This window comes from Haplochromis burtoni, unplaced genomic scaffold (assembly GCF_018398535.1).
Source record: "Haplochromis burtoni strain Fernald_Lab_line unplaced genomic scaffold, NCSU_Asbu1 Contig_42, whole genome shotgun sequence".
Classification (NCBI taxonomy): domain Eukaryota; kingdom Metazoa; phylum Chordata; class Actinopteri; order Cichliformes; family Cichlidae; genus Haplochromis; species Haplochromis burtoni.
In genome coordinates, this window is record NW_024582403.1 from 1,823,797 (window position 1) to 1,848,641 (window position 24,845).

At 41.8% G+C, this 24,845-nt stretch overlaps 1 protein-coding gene across 1 annotated transcript in view; it reads right to left on the reverse strand.

The window, feature by feature from the left end:
• Positions 1-3,044: 3,044 nt before the first annotated feature.
• Positions 3,045-24,845, reverse strand: part of faf1 (Fas (TNFRSF6) associated factor 1) — a 60,312-nt gene continuing 38,511 nt past the window's right edge. Inside the window, exons 14-19 of the mRNA XM_005920751.2 lie at positions 20,607-20,743; positions 20,419-20,507; positions 16,774-16,854; positions 15,204-15,281; positions 11,824-12,039; positions 3,045-4,021 (exon numbers count right to left, since the gene is read on the reverse strand). Of these exons, the coding sequence (XP_005920813.1) occupies positions 3,938-4,021; positions 11,824-12,039; positions 15,204-15,281; positions 16,774-16,854; positions 20,419-20,507; positions 20,607-20,743 (685 nt within the window). The 3' untranslated portion in view covers positions 3,045-3,937. The remainder of the gene's footprint in view (positions 4,022-11,823; positions 12,040-15,203; positions 15,282-16,773; positions 16,855-20,418; positions 20,508-20,606; positions 20,744-24,845) is intronic.

Sequence of the window (24,845 nt, forward strand, 5' to 3'; positions counted from 1 at the left end):
CCCTGTAATCGACTTGTTTCTAATACACTTCTTTCTAATACTGCCCCTCCTGGTCACTACCAGTGAAGACCTTTTAGCATCTTCAGCTTTGCTTCCTATCTTTTTGATTAGTGACAGATCTCTAGTTGAAAGTTTGTTGTAGACACTAATTTGGAAGGAATTCTTGGCATTGGTCAAACGGACACGAACCATACTGTGAAGGAATAGAATATGAACAGTATGCAAGGGTAAAACACGAGATGCAGCACCTGTGGAAAAAATTCAGGACTTGAGAAAAACAGTCACAAAAACCTTTGACGGAGCTCCTTATAAACTTGTCCTCCTGTTAGAAGTGGCCAGTCAACAGAGGCCTAATGAATTTTTTTTAGACTCATTCAACTGATGACAAACCCTTTCATACAGCTGTCTCTCCCCAGTTAAACCTGGTGACTTTTGCCCATTAACTTAAGACAAGTTTGGTCAGGTACCAGAGAGAAATATCATTAGGCCTCACTGGCATTTCCAACCCTCGCAGCCTCATTAGCCACAGCGGTACAAATGAACATGCTTGTGTACATGACGTTCAAAAAGCTGCACGATAGAAACTGTAATCTCACAGTCGAGAGGAGCTGCACTATGTGCGCCCCTCTCTGAGGCAGAGGCTCTCTGACAGACGAGCAGAGGTGCATCTGCCTCTTTCATAAACACGTTCAGCTTCACGGTCACTGAGCTCCTCGCCCCGCCCTGAGCTCACCCTCGCCCCAAGCTGCACGTGTTGGTACAGCCAGCGCGCTCAACTCTTAGCTCGGTACAGTGAAATCTGAGTAACACAAATGTCAGCCATAGACATTTAACTTCTGCCCTTAGAGCTTCAGCAAAGTTCAGCATTTTTCTTGAACTGAACCGAGCTCCTCACGTTTAAACGGAAACATTTCAGCTACAACAACACATCGTGACAAGATTTGGGTATGAATGGAAGCCAGCCAGGATGGTCCTGACCAATCATATGAAGCTTTAAACACATGTTTAGGCAGGATGCAGTGTAAGGCCCAGGACTGAATTAACTGGATAGCCAGAGGTTGTTGAGTTCATGGATATGGAGAAGGAAAACCAAATATATAATAATTACTACTTCTCTCTCAACTAGTATATCCCAGCGCTGCAAATACAGTAAATGCCAACATTACTGACTTGGCCACAAGAGTCAGCGCCACAACTTTGGCTCAACAAGTTTGGCTTGAAATGGATTCTACTATTAGCTCTTCCACTCTAATAGCAGCTATTTACTTTAAATACAGGTGCGTTTGTTGTGTCTTTTTCCCCCAGTGTTGGATGACAAATATTACACTTCTCTGGCATGCAGAAAGAAACAGCAAAGTCAGGAGGATTTGCCCTGCAGCGCATCTTTCCCAATCCCGCTTTCAAGCTGCCTTCAGCGAGGAGCTCCTGTCGGGTCGAACCTTTGGAAGTGCGGCTTGCTGAGCACATTAGGTCGACTCATTCCTCGCGTGAGAAACAAGGCAGCCACAGAGAGGCAAACAAACACACACAGGATGCTTGTGTGATATATTCACCGTGCGTAACACACCAGTAGTCCAGATTTACCGAAGCAAAAAGAGATGACTATAAATTGTTGCTGGTGACACATAATTCTTTGAGACATGTATTACTCAACCACGAACAGCACGAGATTTAAAGACAGCACCCATAGCGGTAACTGTCTCATTCACTGAAGAGGATAAAGTTGAAGCCTACAGAAGTAAGACTACCTCTAAATAGCTTAAACAGACGTTGCTTCCTCCACTTATTTATAATAGTTTAATCTAATCCAGCACTTGAAGTTGGTTTAAACTATTCTAGGTCTGCAGTGCACCTCAGAGAGACAGAGTTCCTCTAAAAGTAGTTTAAATCATTAAGTTTCACTTTGACTGATGTAACATGTTATAACTTTTGGATAATTTTAATATTCTTATTGTAATAACTACTCTTTGAAAAGAAATGTTACATTTCTGCTCATCCATTTGAGGATCTTGGGGACTGCTGGAGCCTCTCCCAGCCGTTCTAGGGTACACCTCAGACAGGTCCCTAGTCTCTCAAAGGAATACATTCTCTTCTGATCCAAAGAAATAAAAATATATAATATTACTCCAAGTTCTCCATTTGGATGAAATGGTGCCAGTTATTCTGAAGACTAATGCACACTCCAAAAATAGTCAAAGTCAGACACAAGGTCCTATAATTGTCTGAAAGAGAAAGAAAAACAACAAACTGTGCTACTGAGACCAGAGTCCACACTTCAAATAAGCATCGATCAAAAGATTAACTGTAGAGGTACAGCTTCCTAAAGATCATCACAGTTTGGTTTTTTTTAAAAATATGAACAGGCGGTGTTTGGTGGGAACACAAAATGTGTTCCCATCAGTGTCCACTGTTAAGTACAAAACAAAAGTCTGTAATATAATCAGTGAAACTGCAATTTAAACAGCAATCCTTTTGCCAAGTCTGCTTTAGTCCTGTCTTATTACATATGTGTGAGTATAATCCAAGTCTGAGCGCTTATTCACGAGGGAGCAGCATTTCGCCTGAAGTAGTTTGTTTATGGCATTTATGACTCTGATGGGGTTCTTAAACTTTGCCTTTAGTTGACAGAGGAGCCCCGCTACAGATGGAGGGCTAAGCCCGTGTCATCTCCCCTCGCTGAAGGCAGGAAATTAGTCGCAGTTTGGCTGATTTCAGCAGGTCATGTAAGAATGAGAATAATAGGAGAAGTAAAAGGCCTACGAGTGAGTGTGCAAATCTAAACTTTGGTATCTGCAAGAAGTGAAGATGCACAATCAGAGCAGGACTGGAATCCCGTTCAGACACAGATGCACACACACTTAATAAAAGCATAGAAATGCCGCACATTTTTCCTTGGCTTTGTTTCCCTCTTTCGGTATTACCCCAGAGTTGTGACACGAATTGAAGAAAATCAGATCTCCAGTTTATAAAATATCCTCTCACATGACGAAAGAAGACGTGTGTATGCGTGCGATAAGGTTCAACAGATTTTCGCCTGAGACAAATTGATGTTCATATTCATATATTTTATATAATGTATATCAAACTAAAACTAATACAGCATCAAACTTAAAAAGGATTCAAAGGAGAAAAAAAACAAACTAAAAACTGAGCAATCTATTGGCTTTTGGGGCAGTGGATGCGGAAATCAGGAAGAACGGAGCTTGATGGGGCCAACGTGTCGCGTCCCAACCCCACCTGGACAGCAGACGGAGGTGTGCAGCTCTAGAAGGGCGGTTTGGGGAAAAGGTTCAGTGGGTAAACACAAATGGAGATGAGACGGCCTGGGCTTCGCGGAGCTACGCCTCTTCTCGAAGTTTATTTAATTACATTTTTTAGCCTTTTCTATTTTAATTTCAAACACACAAAAAACATGTCTTAAAAAAAGCAGCCTCGGTGTCTTCAATGAGGAAACGGGAAACAAGTCCTTGTTTTTTTTATTTGTTTTTTTTGTGTGTGACAAAGATTTGTCTACTCAGTCTCTGAATGCTGTTATTTGTACGGTGTTTGTGTTGTGAGAGAAAACAATGACACAGCAGTTTGGGAACGTGAAGTCGAGAAGAGTGTGAGGGGAGGTTTTTTTTGAGGTGAATGTTTTGGCTGTGTGCTTGTGGTACTGTCTTTGCTCCTCTGTGCAACACGTGTACATCAGGCATTCATGTACGACGACCAGGCTGAGGGCAGAGAAGCTTACTTCAACTTGTGTGTCACTGGATCTGCATGCCAGTGTGTTTATGTGTGTCTGAGATGGTAGTTTCTGTATGTGTCTGTGTGTGTGTGTGTGTGTGTCTAGTTGAGGCCCAGACTGATGTGTGGGGGCCATGCTCGGTGACGAGTGTGCATCCAGCCAGTTCATCAGTCAGTCAGTCGGACCTCTCGGGGATCGGAGGGCCTGTTCTTATTCTTTAGCCTCCAGGAAGAGCGTCTCCTGTGGAAACAACTTGGCCTCTAACAGGGTCGACCCTGGATCAAGCTGGGTGATCTGAGAAGAGACAAGGTGGTGTTTTGGGGGGGGGGGGGGAAGACAACATTAGACTGAGCAAAAGATTGCTGCAAATACAGAAACTAATCACAGCTTCCCCAAAATACAATCCTCAGATTGCTCGATTACGATCGGCAGCATAAAACAAAGACGCTAACTTGAAGCCACTTTTTGCTGCAGGAACTCGTAAAGCTCTCCTCAATGTGGTTTAATTTGATTTGGAGTTTAGCTAGGTGGCTGTTTTGCCCTCACTTGTTTGTTATTTTGCTCCACGGTTTCTGTTTATTGTGCGGAGAGCTTAACCTGAGTGAGGGGGTGCACTCTGGCCCTTTTGGTGATTAGTGAATTTAGTTTAAAGTTACCCCAGGCCCAGTACAGTACTGAAGACTGCAGCACAAACAAGGAGGGCATGATGAGCTCTAGCTTGAGTTGTAGCAGCCAAAAGCGGTGAACCCCCAAATGGTTTTATGAACACGTCTTCAAGTGTGAACAATATGGACGTTCGGGCCATGCGCCTCCCACATGACTCTTGCACTGTGACTGGCAAAGCCAATAGGGGTGTCAGAGGAGTATAACACTGTGGAACGTGCAATTGTTTACTATTACTTCTTAAAGACGACATTTCTGAATCATTGCTGTTAAAGGTTTCTCTCCTAATGTACAATCAACTCAATGAGCCAAAATACCAACAAAATTATCAAATCTGTCAACCCTGGTTTTAATTTTATCAAACTATTTAAAATACCTTCTCAGATTTATCTACACTAGTGTCACCATGGCCTCAGTCATTCACTGAAGTCCCTGTGTCCCAAGAGTCAGGCTTTAAAACAGTGTGGTTTTAGTGCTAAATTCATTTAATGTGTGTGTGTTTGCAAGAGAGTGTGTACGTTGTGTATTATTCTAACATCGTGTTTTTAAAAATCCTAAGCAGTAACCTGAGAATTGAGAGATTTGCTTCCCTAAGCGGACCATTAGGTTTGTTTTCTTAAAAAGGTTCCAATCCAGAACAAACTGATGAAGGTTACAGGACAGGAGTGTGTGTCTGTGTGTGAGACACAGACTGAGTGCAGTGGGAAGCCAGAGAAGAATTTTATGTGAGTAATTTCTTCTTTAACAGAAACATTTCTCATAATGCAAAAAACATTTATCTGCTCTGAAAACTCCACACGACGCAGTACCACCCACCGCGGAGCTGATCGAGTTAGCCGACATGAAGGAGGTCTGACCTCTGTTTTTAAAAACAGGACAACCCGACTCTCTCCCTCTGACACCCACCACCCCTGCGGGCCTCTTAGCTTATGTGAGCTAATCACTGGCAGGGTTGTGTTACATCGGGCCAATCTAACACCTGGGCTGAATGGGCGAGGCGGTGTGACACCGAGATGTGTCCGAGGCTTATCTGGTCACTGCTGCATCAGCCCCTCTGATTAGAGATCCTATTCTAAACTCACGGTGGGATAATTAGCCAGCTCCCTGTACCTGCTCGAGAAGGTCAGAGGGCAAGCCGAGCACAGTAAAGGTCGGCCTCACAACAAGCAAAGCAACAGATTTAAAACCGACTTTTGTAGGCAATGAAATGTGAACTCTGACCATTAATTGAACCACGGCATCACCTGTGCTCACCTTCTGAGCATATAATAAATGTATTATAAGTCTAATTAAATAAACACATTTTTATATTTTCAATTGGCACGTTCAAATCTTTGTTAGGCGCCAATTTCGCAAAACTAAAAAAGTATTCGAGGCAATTAAATTAGACAAGGTGGACAAATCCGCATCAGATACTACGTCTCCGATCTCCCATGGGTGTTTGGAAATGTCACACTAGATCTAGAAGGCCTTGGACTCCCTTTCATCTCCTTATCCTCATTTCAAGGTGTCATTTAGCATCTTGACTTCTCAGCGGGATCCTTCAGAGCCCGGTGCGGGCAGGGAGGGGCTGCCACATCAACTTTATGCCCCCCACCCCGTCGACAGCCTCGCAGCACAGAGCGAGACGATAGGAAGAGATTATATGTTTGTTTCCACCCGTGCATTCTCAGCAAACATATTCCATCCCGACGGTGGGGGAAAACGATCAAAAAGAAGCTGCTGGATTCCTTTTCCCACCTCGGGAGCAGCGCCTCACAAATGGCTGCCATGCTAATGAACCCGACAGGCTGTTATGACACCGCAGCATCAGGTAGGAGTAAATGAGGCTTCGGGGTGGAGCAGGTGCGCGTGAAGACGTGCGTCTGTGGGTTACGTGCGAATGTGTGAGTGTGTGTGTTCCGAGCAAAATCGGGAAGAGAGTTTGTGCTCGCCGAGCGCCGGGGGAGAGGCAAGCGGGAGGAGAGCAGCATCTGACTCGGAAAAGGAAAAGTAGGGAAACAAGATGCCACACTGACACAGGAGACGGGCACCATCGGTGATTGTTTACATTGTTATCCAATTAACAGACCATAAGCATGGAGGCATCTGTCAACAAACAAAGCTGTTGTTTTTCCTCTGCTATGCCTAAGCCATATTCTCTTCTCCTGTGCCTACACAGCCATACATACATACATACATACATACATACATACATACATACATAAGACAGACACAATCTATTTCCCTTTTTTGCAGTTTGTTTTTAACCTTGAGTCAATATAAATTTTAATCATCCACTTCAGAAATCATTCAGGGAAATGAAAGGGAAACTGTCTGTCTAATTTAAAATATTATATTATTTTCATCTGACTAAATAGCAATTTAGGGAAAAAAAAAAACAAAAAAAAAAACAGAACTAATTAACCGCCCGCAAAAAGATTTTCCAGTTGTTAATTAGAAATACTGAAATTAACACAATAAAAAAACTGAAATAAGCGGTGTTTGTGCAGAAGCGAAATCTAAAGAGGAAATATAATAACTGGGGATCCTCGCATTTAAAAACCCAGGATCCGAACAAAAAGACAGATGGTGTTTTTCTGCAATCTTTGCTATTTTATCTCTTTTTTCTTATGAAAAATTATATGACGTAAAATGATCGGCTAACATAAACCCATAAACCCCCCCCACCCCCCCTTTTTTTGTCCTTATCGAAAAGCAAATCTCAACACAGTTAAAAAAATAATTAGCACTTAATGTGAAGTTTTAAATAAATAGCACAATTGTAAGTCACTTAATTCAAATGAATAAAACAACACTGATAACAGAGGAGGCGACACTAAGCAACGCTCAGCCATGAAAGAAAAGAAAGGGAAAATAAACACAGGCCCTCAAGATGTCCGTTTCCAACATAATCAAACGTGCAGCTGAAATAACGCATTTTTAATGAAGCCATTACAGGCCCTGCTATGTTAATTAAAACCAAATAACTTGTCTGTTTTAAACTAGTGTTGTCAAGTGTTTATTTGGCCAATTACAAAAGCAGTGGGAGATCATTATCTGCTGCCAGGAGCGTTGACAGCACGTAGTGCTGGGGCGTGAACAGAAAAGAACAGACCAGAATACGGCACTTCAAAGGACAAATGCACCGCACAGACTGCGAGGGAGGGGGGGACTGAAGGGGAAGGAAAAAGCTGAAAAAAGAGCTATGGGGAAGAAGAAAGTGAGGAAAATTAAAGATAGACTACAGCACTTATAGATATAGAGACGAGCGACAAACCAAAGCAAGAACAAACAAAGATTTTGTGTAAGGTGTTTGTTCGCCACCACGTTCCACCACAAAACCTTCAATTTGGCTTTTCGTTGATTTCCAACGTCTCTGGAAGTCGTAACAGAATAACGACGTCTAACATGTCAGTGCAAAATTATGTGCAGGTGTGAGATCCGCTGACTGAAGAGATGACTGCAGTCAACAATGTTTCATTCAGAGCGACTTTGTATGAATTTGAGGTGTCGCTTTCCTGTGACGGGACAAACTATCCGAGCACAGCCGAGACCCTCGGTGTAGGATTAAGGACTTTAGTTTTTTTTCCTTTAATTTTCCACTCGTCTGTTTTTTAAAGGTATATTTTAAGTTATCTAAAGGATTTTTTAAGAAAGGGAGATTTGGGTAAAAACGCAGGGTGGCAGGAGACCAAAAAGTAAAAATACAAAAGATGGAGCAGAAGAGAGGGAGGTGTACAGACAGCAGGCGAAGGAAAGAGGAGGGAACAGAGAGGCAGAGGGAGGGAAAGCTGGAAGGAAGAGTAGGAGGAGAAGGTTAAGGTAAAGAGGGGGCTGAGATCCCTAGGGTAAAGCCCAGCTTTAATTCTACTCCCAGCAGAAATGTGTTTTTCTTTTCCACAATAAAACATTTCAAGGTTTCTAGCTTGTTGTATAATTTTTATATTTAAAAATCAATCTCCGAAAGCTAAACCATCATCTCTGAAAAGTCTCATTGAAAGTGCACGATGTGCAGCTTATATTTCCAGAACTTTCCAAACATTTTAGGACCTTAAACTAAACTGTCGATGCTTTTAAAAATAATGCCAAAAACATAATTTGGTATAATCGCTTTTTTTTTGAAGTACACTTTCCCAGCGTGTCTTAGGGAACTTGCCACATTCCTCCTGCAGCTTTTGGCTGCCTCACTTTCTTCTGTCTCTTCATTTAATCCCAGACTGAGTTGATGAATTTGAGATCAGGACTCTGTGGGGGCCGTTACATCTGTTGCAGCACAGCAAAATGTATCTGAAACCAATCAGACGCCTCTTTCAGTCAAGATGAACTTATAGAGATTGGATGGATACTCGTCTCCACACTTTAGATTTGTACTCAAGGATGAAGCCCCACACAGCACCATGAACCCATGTTGCATGTTATAAAAAATGTGTTTTATAAAAAAAAAAACACTTTAAAAATAAACTGCTGCTCAACTTCCTGTGAGTCTTCCTACGACTTGTTCAGATAGGAGGACAAGAAAAACAAAACATACCAGTACAACAGATGTAAAACCTATTACAGCGCAGAGCAAAGCTTCTTCTGTGCCATTGTTTATTTTTACTGCATCTCAGGTTTTGTCTAAGAATCATTCGGGCAAATTCGCCGATGGAGCTGGAAGAAGGATTAGCAAAGGTGAAAGAGAGTACAGTATCACAATGGGAAAAGTAATACGCCGCTTTGACAGCGTTTTGGTATCCACGAGCAGCCGGCCAGGAAGAGCCTATTGCAAATTATTATAACGGCAGTCTAAACATATTCGCCGCACGCTGAAGGAAGACCTCGGGCCTTTCAGTAGAGGTTTGTGCTCAACAAGTATCAAAGAAAACGGAGGAAATTCTTGAATGAAAAGCTGAAAACTGAAACACTAAAAGCCCCCCTCCTCTTCCTCAAACTCGCTGACAGTCATAGAAACAGAGAAAGGGTTAGTTCCCTGAGCACGGCTAAGCCTAGTACAAATGATGCCAGTGTAAGGCCTGCTGTAGTGCTGAAGAGATAAGCCACTGATACCAAATGTTGAGGATGAGACTGAGTCCAAAAAGTGGAGACTAATAGACATTTATTGGCTAAGCCAAAGGAAGGTGGCAAAAGCATGATTCAGACATATCCGAACGTCCGTGTGATTTAGGATGAAGTTTGCAAATCCCGTGTTAACACAACACCGTTCTCGCTCCTGGTTAACAAAGTTGTACGCATTTCCCGCTCCCCGCCCCAAAACTAAACACGACATCCAGCTTTGCTTAATTTTCTAAAGATGGGCTGAGCAGATCTACTAATTTGTGCTGCAGCTTAATGAGTGGACGTGACGTGAAGAAGACTGACGAGGAGGGTAATAGCAAAAGAAAGAGTGACACTGCACAAAGCTGCTGAAAACTAAAAAAAAGGGAGGAGAAAAAAAAGGTTTCAACAGTTGTGCAGTATTACAAATGCAATAGTGGTCTATCCTCTATCCTCTGATCCTGGCAAAGCAACAGTGAGAGCGTCTGGACGGGATGGAGGCTTTCTATGCTCTCTCTCATTTAATTACAACACAGAGCTGCAGGATTAGACAGGGGCCTGTGTTCACAGCCTTATACTGGCACTACCACTGAGCCACTTCCCTCCTCTCTTTCTCCAAATCTCTCGCCTTTCTGTTTTCTGGAATAATCTCCCATCTTCTTCTTTTTAATATCTTCTCCACTTGTCTTCTCTATCCTTTTCTCTTTCAGACTGTTTCTCTGATTAAATCTTTTCTTTGTTCAAGCTTTTGTCTTCTCTGTTCTCTTTTCCGACTAGTTCTGCAGTCACCATCCTCTTCTCGCTTCTCTCCCCCTCTAATCCTGCCATCCTGTTTTTGCCGGAATTTCATCTGCGATGCAGACACATCTTTATCTCTGTCTCAAACACATGTTTACTCTTGATTATAAAGAGACAACTGTGAATCCTTTAAGTGACAAAGTTGTGAGCGGGGCATGTGTTTGCTTGAAAATATTTGTGCATGTGTTGAAGTGTGCGATCGTGATGAAATGGAGAGTGTGAGCTGCGCGATAATGTGTGTGTTGCTTTGAGGTGTTTGTGCCCTGGCGGTCTCTACAGACTACGATGGCACACTGCCTGGGCAAGCCTACACACACACACACACACACACACACACACACACACACACACACACACACACACACACACACACACACACACACACACACCTCTATACAATCACCACCCCTCCACATGCACTCCACTCTTGATTAATGGAAATCCCATTTTTGTTTCCAGCAGCAGGGCTAATTAAACTGGTAGTTAAAACAGTGCTCATTAGCTCGCTACCACACAGCGTAGCGACCGAGCCCTCAAATGGCTGGTTGTAGATAGCTGAGTGATGCAGGGTGTCAGCAGAAGAGCCACAGAGAATACTACTCTTAGTGCTGACAACTGTATCCTAACACAGTCAGAGTGTACTGTATTCACAGTGGACTGATACTAATTAATATTCACTGAATAATACGTGTGCGCAGGTGGACGGATAAACAGTCGGCTTAACTTTCCCCGTCACAGGTGCGAGTAAACAAAGGCGCCGACGCGGGGCTACTGCTGCAGCACACAAACAGTAAAACAAATACGAAGCAATAACGGAGGGAAAAAAGAAAGAAGAAGAAAACAAAATCGCCAAACAGTGACAAGAGATTATCTGAACTATTGTCCCTGCTGCACTTCATACACAGCTGCTGCCTGAGGTTGGGCTGAGGCCCAAATGGAAAAGCCAATTAGGGCTGTGGATGTCACAAGCGGAGATGCTGATTTGAGTCATCTGAAGGATACAAAGTCATTCTTAAAAAAGATAAAGATCCTCAAAGAACAGTTGAATGAAAGACAACTGGATGATTTCATCTTCTTGTATAATATACTACAGTATATTTCTCTATATTTCTCTCTCTTGGTACTTTAAGATATCAGACATAACACTTTGTTGGGTCCACTTAAACAAACTGCAAACGTGAAATGTTAAAGTGACATCAGGGGTTAAATTTGACATGCAAAATATGGCCAAGAAATTAGAATTTTAGGCACATTTTTAAAGATAAAAGACTTTTAATGGATGTTTGACCTTATTTGACCTTGAAGAAGAGGTTGGAGCTCTATATTTAGAATCCCGATAAATCATTCCCTATTTGCCTGTATGTTGTCGACATAAATACTGGCAATTAAAAAACAAAAAAAACATGAGAATGCATTCAAAACTTTTGGAGCTAATTACCTGAGGAATACTGTGAAATGGCTAAATCCACAGAGGAACTGTGGCCTGTCCTTTAAGATCAAACAAACTCTTGAAAGAAAAAGCCGTTTTTCTATTCTGCATCCTCACTTTGCAGTAAAACAGGAGCAGAGAAGCGATTTCGGCTCTGACGTGTCTGTAAGAGAGGAGGCAAACCACTCACATTTCTTCGAGGGAAGGTCGTGAGGAGCTTGAATTCTTCAAAGGGGTATCCCTTGGAGGCCACAAAGTCAAAGAGAACCTGGAGCTTACAGCTGCCCAGGAAACGCCTTTCCAGAAACTCGCCACTTGGTGTGCGGATTCTCAGCTTGCTGATTTGCTCGCCTGATTCTTCATCGGGCTCTGGAGGCAGGGCCTGCTCCAATGACAAGCGGATTGCCTGAAACAAGAAAAGCCAGCGTTTTTGTTTTTGTCAGTTAAATGCATTAATGAATTTGAAAACACAGATTTGCATACAGGTGTTGGTGAGATGCAGCAGTCAGCACTGCTGCTGCAAGCGTTTATTTGCCTTCCCTTCATTTAAACAGCAAAGTCAGCCTGATTATTCCAGTGACTTCAGTAAAAATACGCATCTCGTTCTCTCTGTGTTTACAGTGAACTTAAACCGGAGTATCAACAGTAACGTTGGCAGCGATAAAGATGATGACACGCTTTCCAAGCATATATGAAAGGCAAGCCAAGAAGTTGCTCTCAGAGTCTTACTGCAGCACTATTATTTCACATTAATTAAACAATCTTCTTGCCCTAAGAATGTTATTAAATTAGCTGCCCTGTGTCTCACCCTGTTCCCTAAAGCCCGTTGTAGCTCAGAAGGTTGCCAAGTAGCATATCAGTATGCTAAGAGCAGCCAAGTGCTTCATTCTTTCATGCTGCCTTGCTGTTTGCTCTGTCACTCTCTGAAAAAAACTGTCAAATACCCCTGCAGATAGTGGAAAACCCTCACTAGTAAGAGGAAGATCTTTGAAGATCTTCTTCATGTGAAGCTATCACTTATTTTACAGATGCTAACGGGGTCTGCGCTAAAGGGCAGGCTCATGAGTGACGACTGATCGTCATCTTCCACAGAAAAGCAAATCAAGCCTCCTGAGCTCCAAAAACCATGTTTCAACTGCTCCCTGGAGCCTTCGTCTCCTTTCTACTCCTACCCCTCACCTCCTCCTCCCCTGGCTTGTTGTTCCTGTTTGGCCAGCCGGGGAGCATATGCTGTGACAACACGCCCCGGCTTTATTTACACACCATAATGCAATTATATTTCATAAGAGTGTACAACAGTAGCTCATTAGCAGCTTCTGGTGTTGGGTGGGCAGGGTGGAGCGCGTGCTGCTCCGCCATCAGCTCCCTCAGGTACAAGAACTGAAGCTGACTGAGTTAAAGCTGTCCCTGGGGACAAAGCTAACACATACGCACACACAAATAACAGACAGGAGCGCATGAGGTGATGGACATACAAATGCAGACAGCTAGTCAACCACAGACACAAGCACAAACGCCCACGCGAGTTAGAGGTAGCGTCCCCAAAGCAACCACGAGGCACACGTCTGGTCGAGCTTCGGGCCCAGGAAGCGCCGCACAAATAATCGGGAGCATCTCTCCGTCCATTTACCTGCCTCTCCAGCTCCGCTCGGCTAACCACAGAAAGCAAACAGACGATGAGCAGGAGAAATAGGTGCACCTGACAGCCGCACAACTGTATGCTATGACCCTCTGACGGAGGTAAATAATAATGCCAGTCCACACAGGCGCATGAAACACACATGCCCTCCACCCCCTCCCGCCCCAACCCCCAGTTCACTGGCTCCCATATTCATCTCCCGTTTCTTCGCACAAAGGCATAAAATCACAGAGAAAGCATTCCCACTAGCATTGTTCCCTCTCCGGTGGTGACTGGTGTTTTTGGTGTGTCTGCAGTTTCTACTGTAAACTCAACCGAAAACTGTAAACAAGCACTAACAAACAAACAAAAAATTATTCCAATTAAAACGGCTCACGTGGTAGGCAACGCCGCGCCTTCCTTAAGGAGACGGATAACCAAGTTGGCACCAGCACAGCGAGGAGTGATAAAAGAACCAGTTGCCGCCATAGACTGTTTAAATAAAGAGCAGCATGTGTGATGTAAATGCTAAAATCCAAGTTACTCGTTTCAAACGCGCTCAAGTCCAAAATTCTCTTTTAATTCAACCGAATTATGAGCTGCTGTTGTGGAATAATAGCAAATTTGTTCGGTACGAATTAACTAGTAACTAACTGACATTTTTTTGGCTACCTAGGTTTGCTGTACAATTAGTTTTCACATGTTTGTCTCCAGTTAGGAGAAGAATTCACAACTAGTAATAGTGATTAAATGAAAGGAAAGCGAATTCCCAGTTTTGTTTGTTTGTTAATTTGGTTTTTGTAGTGTATTTGAACCGACGTCCATCAGAACTACTGGTACACAAAACAGGATCACGTTATGATAAAGTTATCCTTTAACAGTTTGGGAAACTTAAGTTGCCATTGTCTCGGTACACCAGCTGCTGCTGCTTCTCATATTTATGGATATCTAGACAGTAGCACAGCACAGCGCGTCAGCACAGGAGACGCCATGGAAACCTTTGAGCTCGAGCGGAGAAAATTAATATAAGTAGGAAACACAACGCCATCCCGGCTATTGTTGTTGAAAATACACAAGCATGTATGCACTGTTTGATTCGTGGACTACAGTGATATAATTAAGAAGGCCAGGTTCAGGGCTCTTTTGTTGTCGTCTGTTTAACTTAAGTGACAAATCATTTGAGCAAGACGGGTCACCCAATACCTCTCGCTGCCCTCGGGCTCTGACCTGCAGAGCAAACAGCAATCAGCGAGGACTACACTGTATTACAATAGACAATCACGACGCTGGTGCCATCCTCACCGACAATTATTGTTTTCCTGTGTGCGTGACATTGTGTCCGCCGTGTGTGAGTGTGCGCTTGCCCCGTCTTTGCAGACAATAATTGTTTTCCAGAGAATATGTGTGTTTACTTAGGTGTATGTTTGTGCATAGGTCTGTGTACATGAATTGCCTCTTTTATTCACTCGGGTTTGAATATGAGGCTGTGTGCTATATCAGCATAAAAAAAGCTAACCAGGACAATAACTGTGTACACGTACACTGAAGGTGACATTAATGGGGATCGGCCTTGCTGTAATTAGGATATTTAATTTCTCTGAAATGGCTGTGTGCTTGTATACTGACACAACACAGGCTTCACTGACTGGCAGATTCCACCAAAACCACAATTTAATTGAGTTACTATTGAGTAAGCAGAAAAGGGACATAAACAGCAGCACAATGGTACAGCCCTGCTAAATCATACTAGTGCGTTAGCTAATAGTAGATTTTCATTTGCTCATTTTGAAATGTGCTCGAGTCCAAAATTCTCTTTTATTTCAACCGAATTATGAGCTGCTGTTGTGGAATAATAGCAAACTTGTTCGGTACGAATTAACTAGTAACTAACTGACACTTTTGGCTACCTATGTTTGCTGTATAATTAGTATAATTATGGCTGTCGTACTCACCTCCTTCTCCTCCTCCTGCTCCTTTCTCATCTGTTCCAAGCGAAACTGTTCGGCCTCTTCTCTCTCCTGGACTTCTCTCTGAAACCCCCCCAAAAAACATAAACAAATCATTAATTGGATTCATTTCTCACACTGTGTTACTTTGCTTTGACAAACTAACTGACTGATCAACAAAAACTTTGTTCTAGACACGCAAGTTGTAGTCTGCACAAGCACAGCATAATTTAAAGTTAAAATGAGCTGCTCTGTACACACACTGGCTCATTATGATCTCACTGAACAACAATAAGGCATTTCTTATTATTTACGACACCTCAACTAAACAGAGTAACACAGTAGGAGTAGATTGTACTCTAAACCTGATGTTTGAGGTTCACTTTGATTTTAATACTATGCTTCAAAAACAACACTTAAGAACTGACAGTGATACACAAAGATAACTGGTGCACTTGTGGTCAGAAGTTTACGTACACTCATCAGGGGCATGAACGGATTTGAACTATCCTTTTTCTACTACAGAGTTCATTTAAATTAGCCGGTTTGTTGGCACAGACCTGGCTTTTAAGCATAGTTCACAAATTTTGAATAGGGCTGAGGTCAGGGCTTTGAGTACATCCTACCAGAAGCTTAATCGGCCATTTCTAATTCCAGATTACTAGAGGAGTTTAAACACCTGTATATAAATACAAGTTTTTACTTTCTCATGGTCTGGAAGCATCACTAGGATCACTGTCCACAGTTTGCAGCTGCACATATGGACAACCCAGCTGTATTATGACGCAAACCTTTATGGTCAGACAAGAAAAAAATTGAACTATTCCACCAAAATAGCAAGAGGTATGTTTGGAAGAATAAAGCTGAGGCTTAAACCTAAGAACTTTATCAACTATCAAGCATGGTGATGGTAGCATTCTGCTCTGGGGCTGTTTTGCTACCAGTGGTACTGCTACACTGTAAAAAGTGGATGGAACAATGAAGGAAGAGTACTACCTCCAAATTCTTCAACTTCATCTCAAATCAACAGCTGGACGGTTCAAACTGGGAAGCAATTGGGTGTTCCAGTAGGACAATGATCCCTGGTTTTGAAACGGATAAAACAGGCTAACATTAAGCTGCTAGGGTGGCTTTTGCAAAGCCCCGATCTCAACCCTATTTAAAATTCGTGGACTAGAAGGTGGGGCTTGGCTGTACCAAGAAAACCAACCAACTTAAATGAACTTCTTCAATTCTGCAAAGAAGGGTGGTCAAATATCCATCCATAACTGTGCCAAAAGTTTGTTTATAGTGTCTGGTCAAGGTGTAAGTTGCTAGTGGACATGGTGTATATATTTGAGCCTATATATACACAGACATTTTACCCCATGTGGATTAGAGAAAATACAAATTAAATTCAAAGTTGTGCACCCAGTTCTTGTTTGTGAAAGTCACTACAGATGTATGCTGTGCCATCATTCTACCCTGGAAGAGGAAGAACTCGTAGGAATCATTAAAAGCACAAACCTACATGACATTCATGCCCATGATAAGTGTGCGTCAACTTCTGATCACAACTGCATTATTCTGAAAGTACCTTTTTACGATCAGCCTCTAAAGACAGACGATAGGCCTCGTCCTGTTCTCTCTTCACCATCTCCCTTGCCTCGCGCTCGTCCTGAGTGGAGAGAGGGGAAGAAAGAAAGTCGGTCCCATTAACTAACAGCATAATAAAGGATACACGAGGACAAAACATCTAAGAAGAAGTGCCGGCTGTGGAAGCTAACAGCAGAAAACAGCATGTCAAGTGCGGCTACATACAAACACCAGGTATGAAAGAGTAGCAACAGAAGGGAATTCATTCTGACTGGGCTGTCATTTACCAGACCCCGAGCCCCTTTTATGTTTCCTCATCTCAGTTTCACCCTCCCTTTTTCTTTTATTCACGCTGCCTCTCTTCCTGTTTGTACAGAGGGAAAGGGACAGGCGGCCTTTCTCTTTCTACCTGCTGTGGCTACAAAGTGTTTTATAAAGACTGGGACTAAATACAAGTGTCCATTGTGTTAACAGCGCACAGCCATTAGTTTTCTATTTTCTGAAGGCCCACGCTGTGTGTCAGCCCGGATATGGCAAAGTAAGCTTATTGTGATGATCAGAGGGCTACTGTGAAACCAGGCAGCGGCTAAGCAAAATGACAGTGTGTATTGTTGCACTGAATTGGAAAATGCAAATATACATTTGTGCTTTTGGGCTACATAATAGATGAACTTTGAAAGGAAACTGTAAAAGAATGGCACAGAGGGACAAAAGCATCAAAAGTGGCTACTTTCAATAGATTGCCCCCGAGTCACGCAAACAAGTCGCACAGTAGTTCATGTTTGATATTCATTTTACATTCATTTGACCTGCTGTTGAATGTTTTCAAACACTTTGAATAACCTAAAGTGAGGAGGCATGAAGGGAAATGTTTATCTGACATGCTCAAACACCATGTGATTTTCAGGGCCTTAACTTTGGAGGAAAAAAGAAACAGATTTTCCACAACTATATCTTGGCTACTGTTCAAGTTGGCAAGACGTGTGCCGTCTTTTAGTCGTGATGATACACTTGGTGTTCAGAAAAGCAAGCTGTCACATATTTAATGTTTGCTCACAAATAACAACTAGTGAAAGACGCTTTATATGGCGGTTTTTGGGTTGGGTTTTTTTGCAATTTAATTTTGGAACCAAGTGGCTGAGCTCTACTTGCCAGAGGGCAAATTTTATATCCAATTATTTCCTTTTGGACCGCAATATCAGCCTTTATGTGCACTGTCACTTAACAAACAGAGGGCCCTGGCTTAAATCAGATCCTTTCTGTGGACACTAGTTCACCTAACCATGAAACTCGACTCAAATTTATACTCTTTTTATATACAACTCTTCAACCAAATCAGCACAAACTGGACAATGGTTAGTTTTTGGCTAGTTTTCCTATGAAATCCATGCTTAATGACCCGAAAACGACCTTTAAAAAACAACAACCCTGAAATGCTGACAGATGTAGACCACAAAATTGCATCGAGTAGTCATTTGATTACTAACTACTAAGCTAAAACACAGAAAACCATACAAATGACTGGCGAGTCAGTACGGCTGGTAGAAATCACAATGTGGCCTTCCAGCTGCTCCGATTCCAGACTGACACAAAAGTCGCTGTCAAAGAGGAATGTCTGGGTGTCTGTGTTCATGTCTGAGTTTGTCTTTGGAAAGGAGAAAAATGGAAGAAGAAGGACGAGACACAGGGAAAGAATCATATACACCAGCACCCAAAAGCAGGTACCGTGAAAATGAGGTTTGTCAGTGAAAATCTTGAGGTTGATGGTACTAATAATGAATAAATAGTCATATATTACACTTCCTTTTTATAGCGTTTAATTTTGGTAATAGTACTATTCTTTTGGCACACACACATACATACACACACACACAGAGCACCGGCACTAATCCTGTAAAAGAAAAGAACCCCAGGATCCAACACTTTATGTACAAACTCTGAATATTTCTTGTTTTAAATCCTATCATTAATGATTATTTGACGAGCGACTAAGAGTGACAAATCCACAACAAAGCCAGAGCATTACAGACATTATAACAACACAGAGAGAGTAGCTGTCACTCAGCAGGGCACAGCTCACCTGAGCAAGTCTGACCCTCAGGGTGTGTGTGAAACTCAACTCATTCCTCAGCCACGATTCCCATAACTGAGATGCTATGACTCCCACAATAGCGCTGCGAATTGCTAAAAAGGCTGTTTGGTTGACTTAACATAATGGCTGAACCTAACACAGCTTGACATCTGTCATCTATAGATACAGTAGTCAAAAAAGAGGCACAGTGTAGTCAGGGCTGACAAAAATCCGTGGAAATAAAACGCGCATAAAAGTGGAAAGGGCAGCTACGAAAGATTTCACACAACCAAAACCAAAACTTCTGCGACATACTAAGAGACTAAACACCAGTGCTGATTAAATTACTCTAAAGCTTAGTAATGTGTTATTGTTTTTTATTAATCTGAACGAGTCAGCTTCAAGTCACACAGGTCAGTTTTCAATTATAGACTTAACCATAGTAATATTCACATATCATTTACAACAGTTACCATGGCACTCACATGGTTTGGGAATGTCTAAACTAAGCTATGAGGACCATTAAGTTAAAGGTAACTACAGTGTTTTTCATGTCAAAAGGATTTGAGTGAACATATGAGATGATAGTTAATAAATTAGTTAAGTTCGTTGTAATTGACTGATGCATGTCTCATATTGTTAAGATTCGTGGGAAGGACACAAAATGCTAGCTCCACCTTATCATTTCTATGGAAGGAATGTTTTAATCATGTTTTAATTACATTTTCTCTTTGGGTAAAAGGAGGTCAACAGATACGTTAGCAGTAGCCAGACTCTAGTTGATAACTAAAGCGAATGAAATGGCTGAATGGTTCTCGGGTCATTATAACAAAAGCCATATTTTAACAATGCCTTCTGATGTGCTCTGACATGTTGCAATTTATCGCACAATGTTAAAAATTGGTCCAGTTACCGGAGCCACTGAGATTAGCCAACTAAAATAAGATTAATGGTAGAAGTTCAATTCAATTTTATTTATACAGCGCCAAATCACAACAACAGTCGCCTCAAGGCGGTTTATATTGTAAGGTAGACCCTACAATAATACATACAGAGAAAAACCCAACAATCATATGACCCTCTATGAGCAAGCACTTTGGTGACAGTGGGAAGAAAAAACTCCCTTTTAACAGGAAGAAACCTCTGGCAGTCTTCAACTTATCCCAACCAATGAAGCACGGCTTTAGCTTGAAACGATGTCCTTAATGTCAAAAGCGTGACTCTCACAAAAAACTACATTTGAGAATTTGGTTGGTATACTTGGAAGTGCTCCCCAGGCCACAGTACCTCCTTTAAATAAAAATATGAAGTCATCTATATACAGTGGAAACTATAGATAGTAGCAAACTGGTTAGTTTAGTCAACAGCAGTTTTGCACAACTTTCCTAGCTACTGTTAAACAGCATTACAAGGAAACACGAGCATATGTTTCCATTTGAAAGAGCAAATGGTCCATAATGAACCAAGTAGTTATTGAAAGAACAAAGAAATAAAGTCTTTTCTCCATCTTTAAGGATCAGAGGCTGATGTTTTTGTTTCCTGCGAACAGACTGTCTGATTCCGCTCAAGCTTTACCTCGTCTTTAATGTCCTCTTGCTGTTGTGCTGTGAAGATCTCCATTGCTCCCATTAACCTCATCATCAGCTCATCCACTGTTGTATTGCCTGAATTAGAAAAGAAAATCAGAGGGCAATAAAAGAGTTTGTTTTCATGATAATTACAGAAAACAGAGTTAATTGTACGATGAATAAAATGAGAATTACCTTGAATAACATTTAGAACTTCGTTGGATGTGCGTTTCCCCATGACTATGAGGAGCAGGGGGAACTGGTCTGTCGTGTATGTCCGTATGGTCTGTGTCACCACACTGCCAAAGTGCCTCGTACACATAGTGAGTAGTCTGGAAGACAAAGACATTTGTCTAATTCACTTTTCCCCCCAATTTATTTACTTTACCTGCTTGTTCCTTTGGTAATAAGCATATATTTAAGCCTGCAATAAAAACAATTTTAAAGAGCGATAAAGTATTCGTGCACATATTTTCACTGGGAGGTGCGTGCTTTTCAGATTGCAGCACAAAAGAGAAATACACACAACTTGTGGCATTAAAGACTTTAAAACCAATTCTGCATTTGCTTATTCCATCAGGGCGACATGCTATCTCAATTGGAACCACAGATGAATTAGTATTCCTCACCAGACACCCAGAATTGATAGGGCAAGAGAGGATTTCTTATTCCATTACAAAGACAGAACTTTTTAAATTAACATTTCAGAGAGGGAAAAGGGTAGCAGGCAGTCGGAGCCCCGCCAAGCTCCCTGTAAATGTCATAATATTAATGAATTGCTATAGACTGAATGCAAATATAGATTAGCTTTTTCTCCTGCCTTTTAATAAGATCTACTTTAATAACTGCCTGGTAAAATAGAGAGGTAATGGAATGGATGGCGGGACAGCGGGTCAGAGGAAGAAGATAGATAGAGCGGATGCTGTCTGAGAGGGGGTGTAACTCATTAAAAGATGAAGCCAAAGCTGCGGGAGCTACTTGCAGACTTTCCAAACGGTGAAATCGAGTACTTCCAGTCAATAGGACAATAGCAGTAGTAGTAATAATCATGCCAAAACCAGCTAAAGTGTGGACGTTGGACTGAAAGATGAATGAACTGAGCTTTGGAATACAATGCAGACAAAAACTTTTTCCAAATGTTGAACTTTGTGTGACCCACACCTTGCAATGAAAAACGTGGGTACCCTAAATCTTAGATCATTTTGTTCTGACATTTGTCCCTGTTCAGACCTCAACCCAGCCACAATATAACAAAAGCTCACAGGGAAACTCTAACCTGTAATGAAAGGCCAGGGAACAATAGACACTAACTTGAAGGGTAACCCAATCTTAAACCTCTAATCAAGCACAGGCTAACCTGCTTTGGTTTCTAACTCTAAACTAAGGAAGTCAGTTCAGCACAATGATGATCATAATCACGACAACATAAAAACAGCACAATCTCAAAACACAACTTACATGTACTTTGTAACCACTATCGTTCAGGGTAAGATGGACACCGAAACTAGGAAACAGGAAGAACTACGAAGCCCTTATGGAATTACGTAAAGAAGAATAAGTATGGCCACAACACTTAATGTCAGGAGGAAGTCACTCCAGGAAATGAGCTGCACAGTTCGGCCTGTCTCATCTAGCCCTAATATAACATAGTAACCTGCGGCCTTTAAAAACCTTTATGGCTAACTAAATGCAGAAGAAACACCTGCATGGAATTTGCAACTACCATTAAATGCTTCGGTGGCTAATGTGACTGACAGATTCTAATTTGTTGCCCATCCCAGCTTATTTTCTCACTGCGGATCCCGACAGCTATAACAGTAAATGTTTTCCTGGACTGTCAGCTTGCACTTCTTCAAATCAAACTGATGCACTATGATGCGAGTAGACCGGTTAGACCTGGCGTCTGCTCCACTGAGCAGCTGATGAGTCAGGGTAGTACAGTAGCACTGCAGGGAATATTTTTGCCAGCCACCTGTACGTGTGCAGTATGGGAACCGGATGCTCTGATAGCTCACTGTGTCATACACACTTTGTTTCAGAGTGAACATGGACATGTTTTGATTTGAAAGTGACATTTTGTTCTCCCACCAAACGAGTTATGTTTTCAGGGAAGACTATGTCAAGAGAAGAAGTCGAGTGTACAGAACAGGTTCGCACAACGGGCTGTTCCCGCCTTGAGCAGTTAAGACACAATTTTACACTTAAAGGCTAGTAAATATGTAAATATGTAAGAAAAATTGTTTCTGTATGTTTCTGTTCTGTGTCCTGTGTACTGTTTGTTTGTATATGTGTCTTTTTGGCTGCTGTTACAACCAAATTTCCCCCTTGTGGGACAATTAAAGGATTATTCTATTTTATTCTCTAATAAGATCGCCTGTATTGCTATAGACCAAACGGGTAATCACATTAGACTGCCAGGTCTGTATAATGTTTAAAACACTAAATCTAGTGTCAACATAAGGTCACCTTAGTGCATATTCTTACACTGTAATGTATTATGAGAATGCGCACACAACACAAATAATCGACTTTCAATGTGTTTATTTACTTACATGTGCAATGACAGTATACTGCCTGGGCGATATATCAGATTCATTTCCCACGAGTGACAATTACACTGGCATCCAATCACCAGCACTGCATTTATGCATAATTAATCATTTAACTGGTAGGCCTGTGAGAATAGATTAAGCTAAGCAACAGGCACATTCCAATATCAGCAGGTTTATCACTCGCTCACAGACACACACAAATGCACGCACACATAATCAGGATACCTTTCTAACAGCTTGTGTGACTGATGCCAATCACCAGTCACTTTAGATCAGCTAAAGAGCGTGAGAATGCCGAGCAGCAGTTGGATGTGTGAGCGAGTTAGTGCGCACATGTGCATGCATGCGTTAGCAGCAAAGCTGCGACTAGCTGTGTGTGATGAAAAGCTCCAGATGTTGCCTCCTTTTTAACGTGCAATAAAAAGGCCCAGCTGGGGCAAAAAGCAAAGGAGGCCAATGGGAGAGAAAGGAGTGCGGAATGAGGAAAGGAGGGAGTTTCCTTAAAAGAAATAATGGAGAGCTGAGGTCAGGGTGCGAGTCTTTCTCAATGACTGCTACCAGAGGGCAGGCTTAACTCTGGAGGTTCAGGGTAGAGTGAGAGAGCTGAGGTAGCTGATTAAATAGAAGAGAAATAAAGAAATATCAGAAAGGAAACAAGTAAAATATGTAGTATTAAAGATGAAGGGAAGGATGAAATACATGAAGCATTCCTTGTTTACAATGTGAAACAAAGGTTCAAATTTACCTAAACCTCTCCTCTGTTCAACACTTGAACCTGCAAGAGATCTAATAGTCTGTTAAAAATATACATCTCACTCACCGAACCAATGTAATAAACAGGTGTTGTTGTAAAATACCAACACAGGGTGCTGGAGGGAGCTAAGCTAGGACTTTCAGGATAAATTGGAGAGATAGAGATGTTTGGACTCCAACGGAGTCCTTCATCTCCCACTGACCCTCTATTCAGACAGTTTGGTCAAGATTGCCCAATCAGGGGCCTCACCGTGCAAACACAACGCCTTTTGTTAGCATGCAACCTCCAAGCTTCAAAAAGAGAATGAGGCTGAAGAGAGAATGAGAAGAAAGAGATACAGAGTACGAGTAATGGAGTGAAAGATGAATGCCAGCAATTACGGATGTGTCAAACCGATTTTTAAACACTGTTCATTTGCCAGATAGGATTCCACCTACACTAGCATTTCTGGATTATTATCTAAACGCTACCCAAAATATGCAGGATTCACTCTCCAAAGTCCAAGATTTTCTTGCTTCACACACACAAAAAAAAATACAACAGCAGGATGAAGGCACGACTGAAAACTAAATTTACTTTCTCTAAGAAAACTATTCAGAACAATAATGCGGGGACAAGATAGTAGCATGCAACAGACTGCTTCCCAACCAGAGGACTCTGACAGCTCACAAAGCCCTCAGCTCATGATCAAGCTTCTCTCCCGCTGAAATACATTCAATATCCTCTTTATTAGATACACCTCAGTATTTATGCAGACAGTCGGCTCCTGCGGACAGTAAGTCACATATAAATAAAACATAAGGATTAAGGATGCAGTCAGGGCTTAAAGGTTCTCTTATTGCATTACTAAACTTTACAGCTGGCTAAAGCAATTCTAAATACAGCATGATTCTGATAGACTACCGGATCTCCAGAGAATTAATTCAGTGTTTAAAACCTTAGTTTTTTTTTATTACCGTTTAGCCATCATTCTCACTGACCAAACTGTTTTCTCCCCCAGCTATAGCATCACAGTCAGATTTGGCAACCAGAAAACACAGCCAGATTTAGCTTTGCAACAGAATTCACGTGTAGCTGCAGTTTCTACAATTTAAATATTTGATCTGACAACTCAAAGGTCGTAAGATG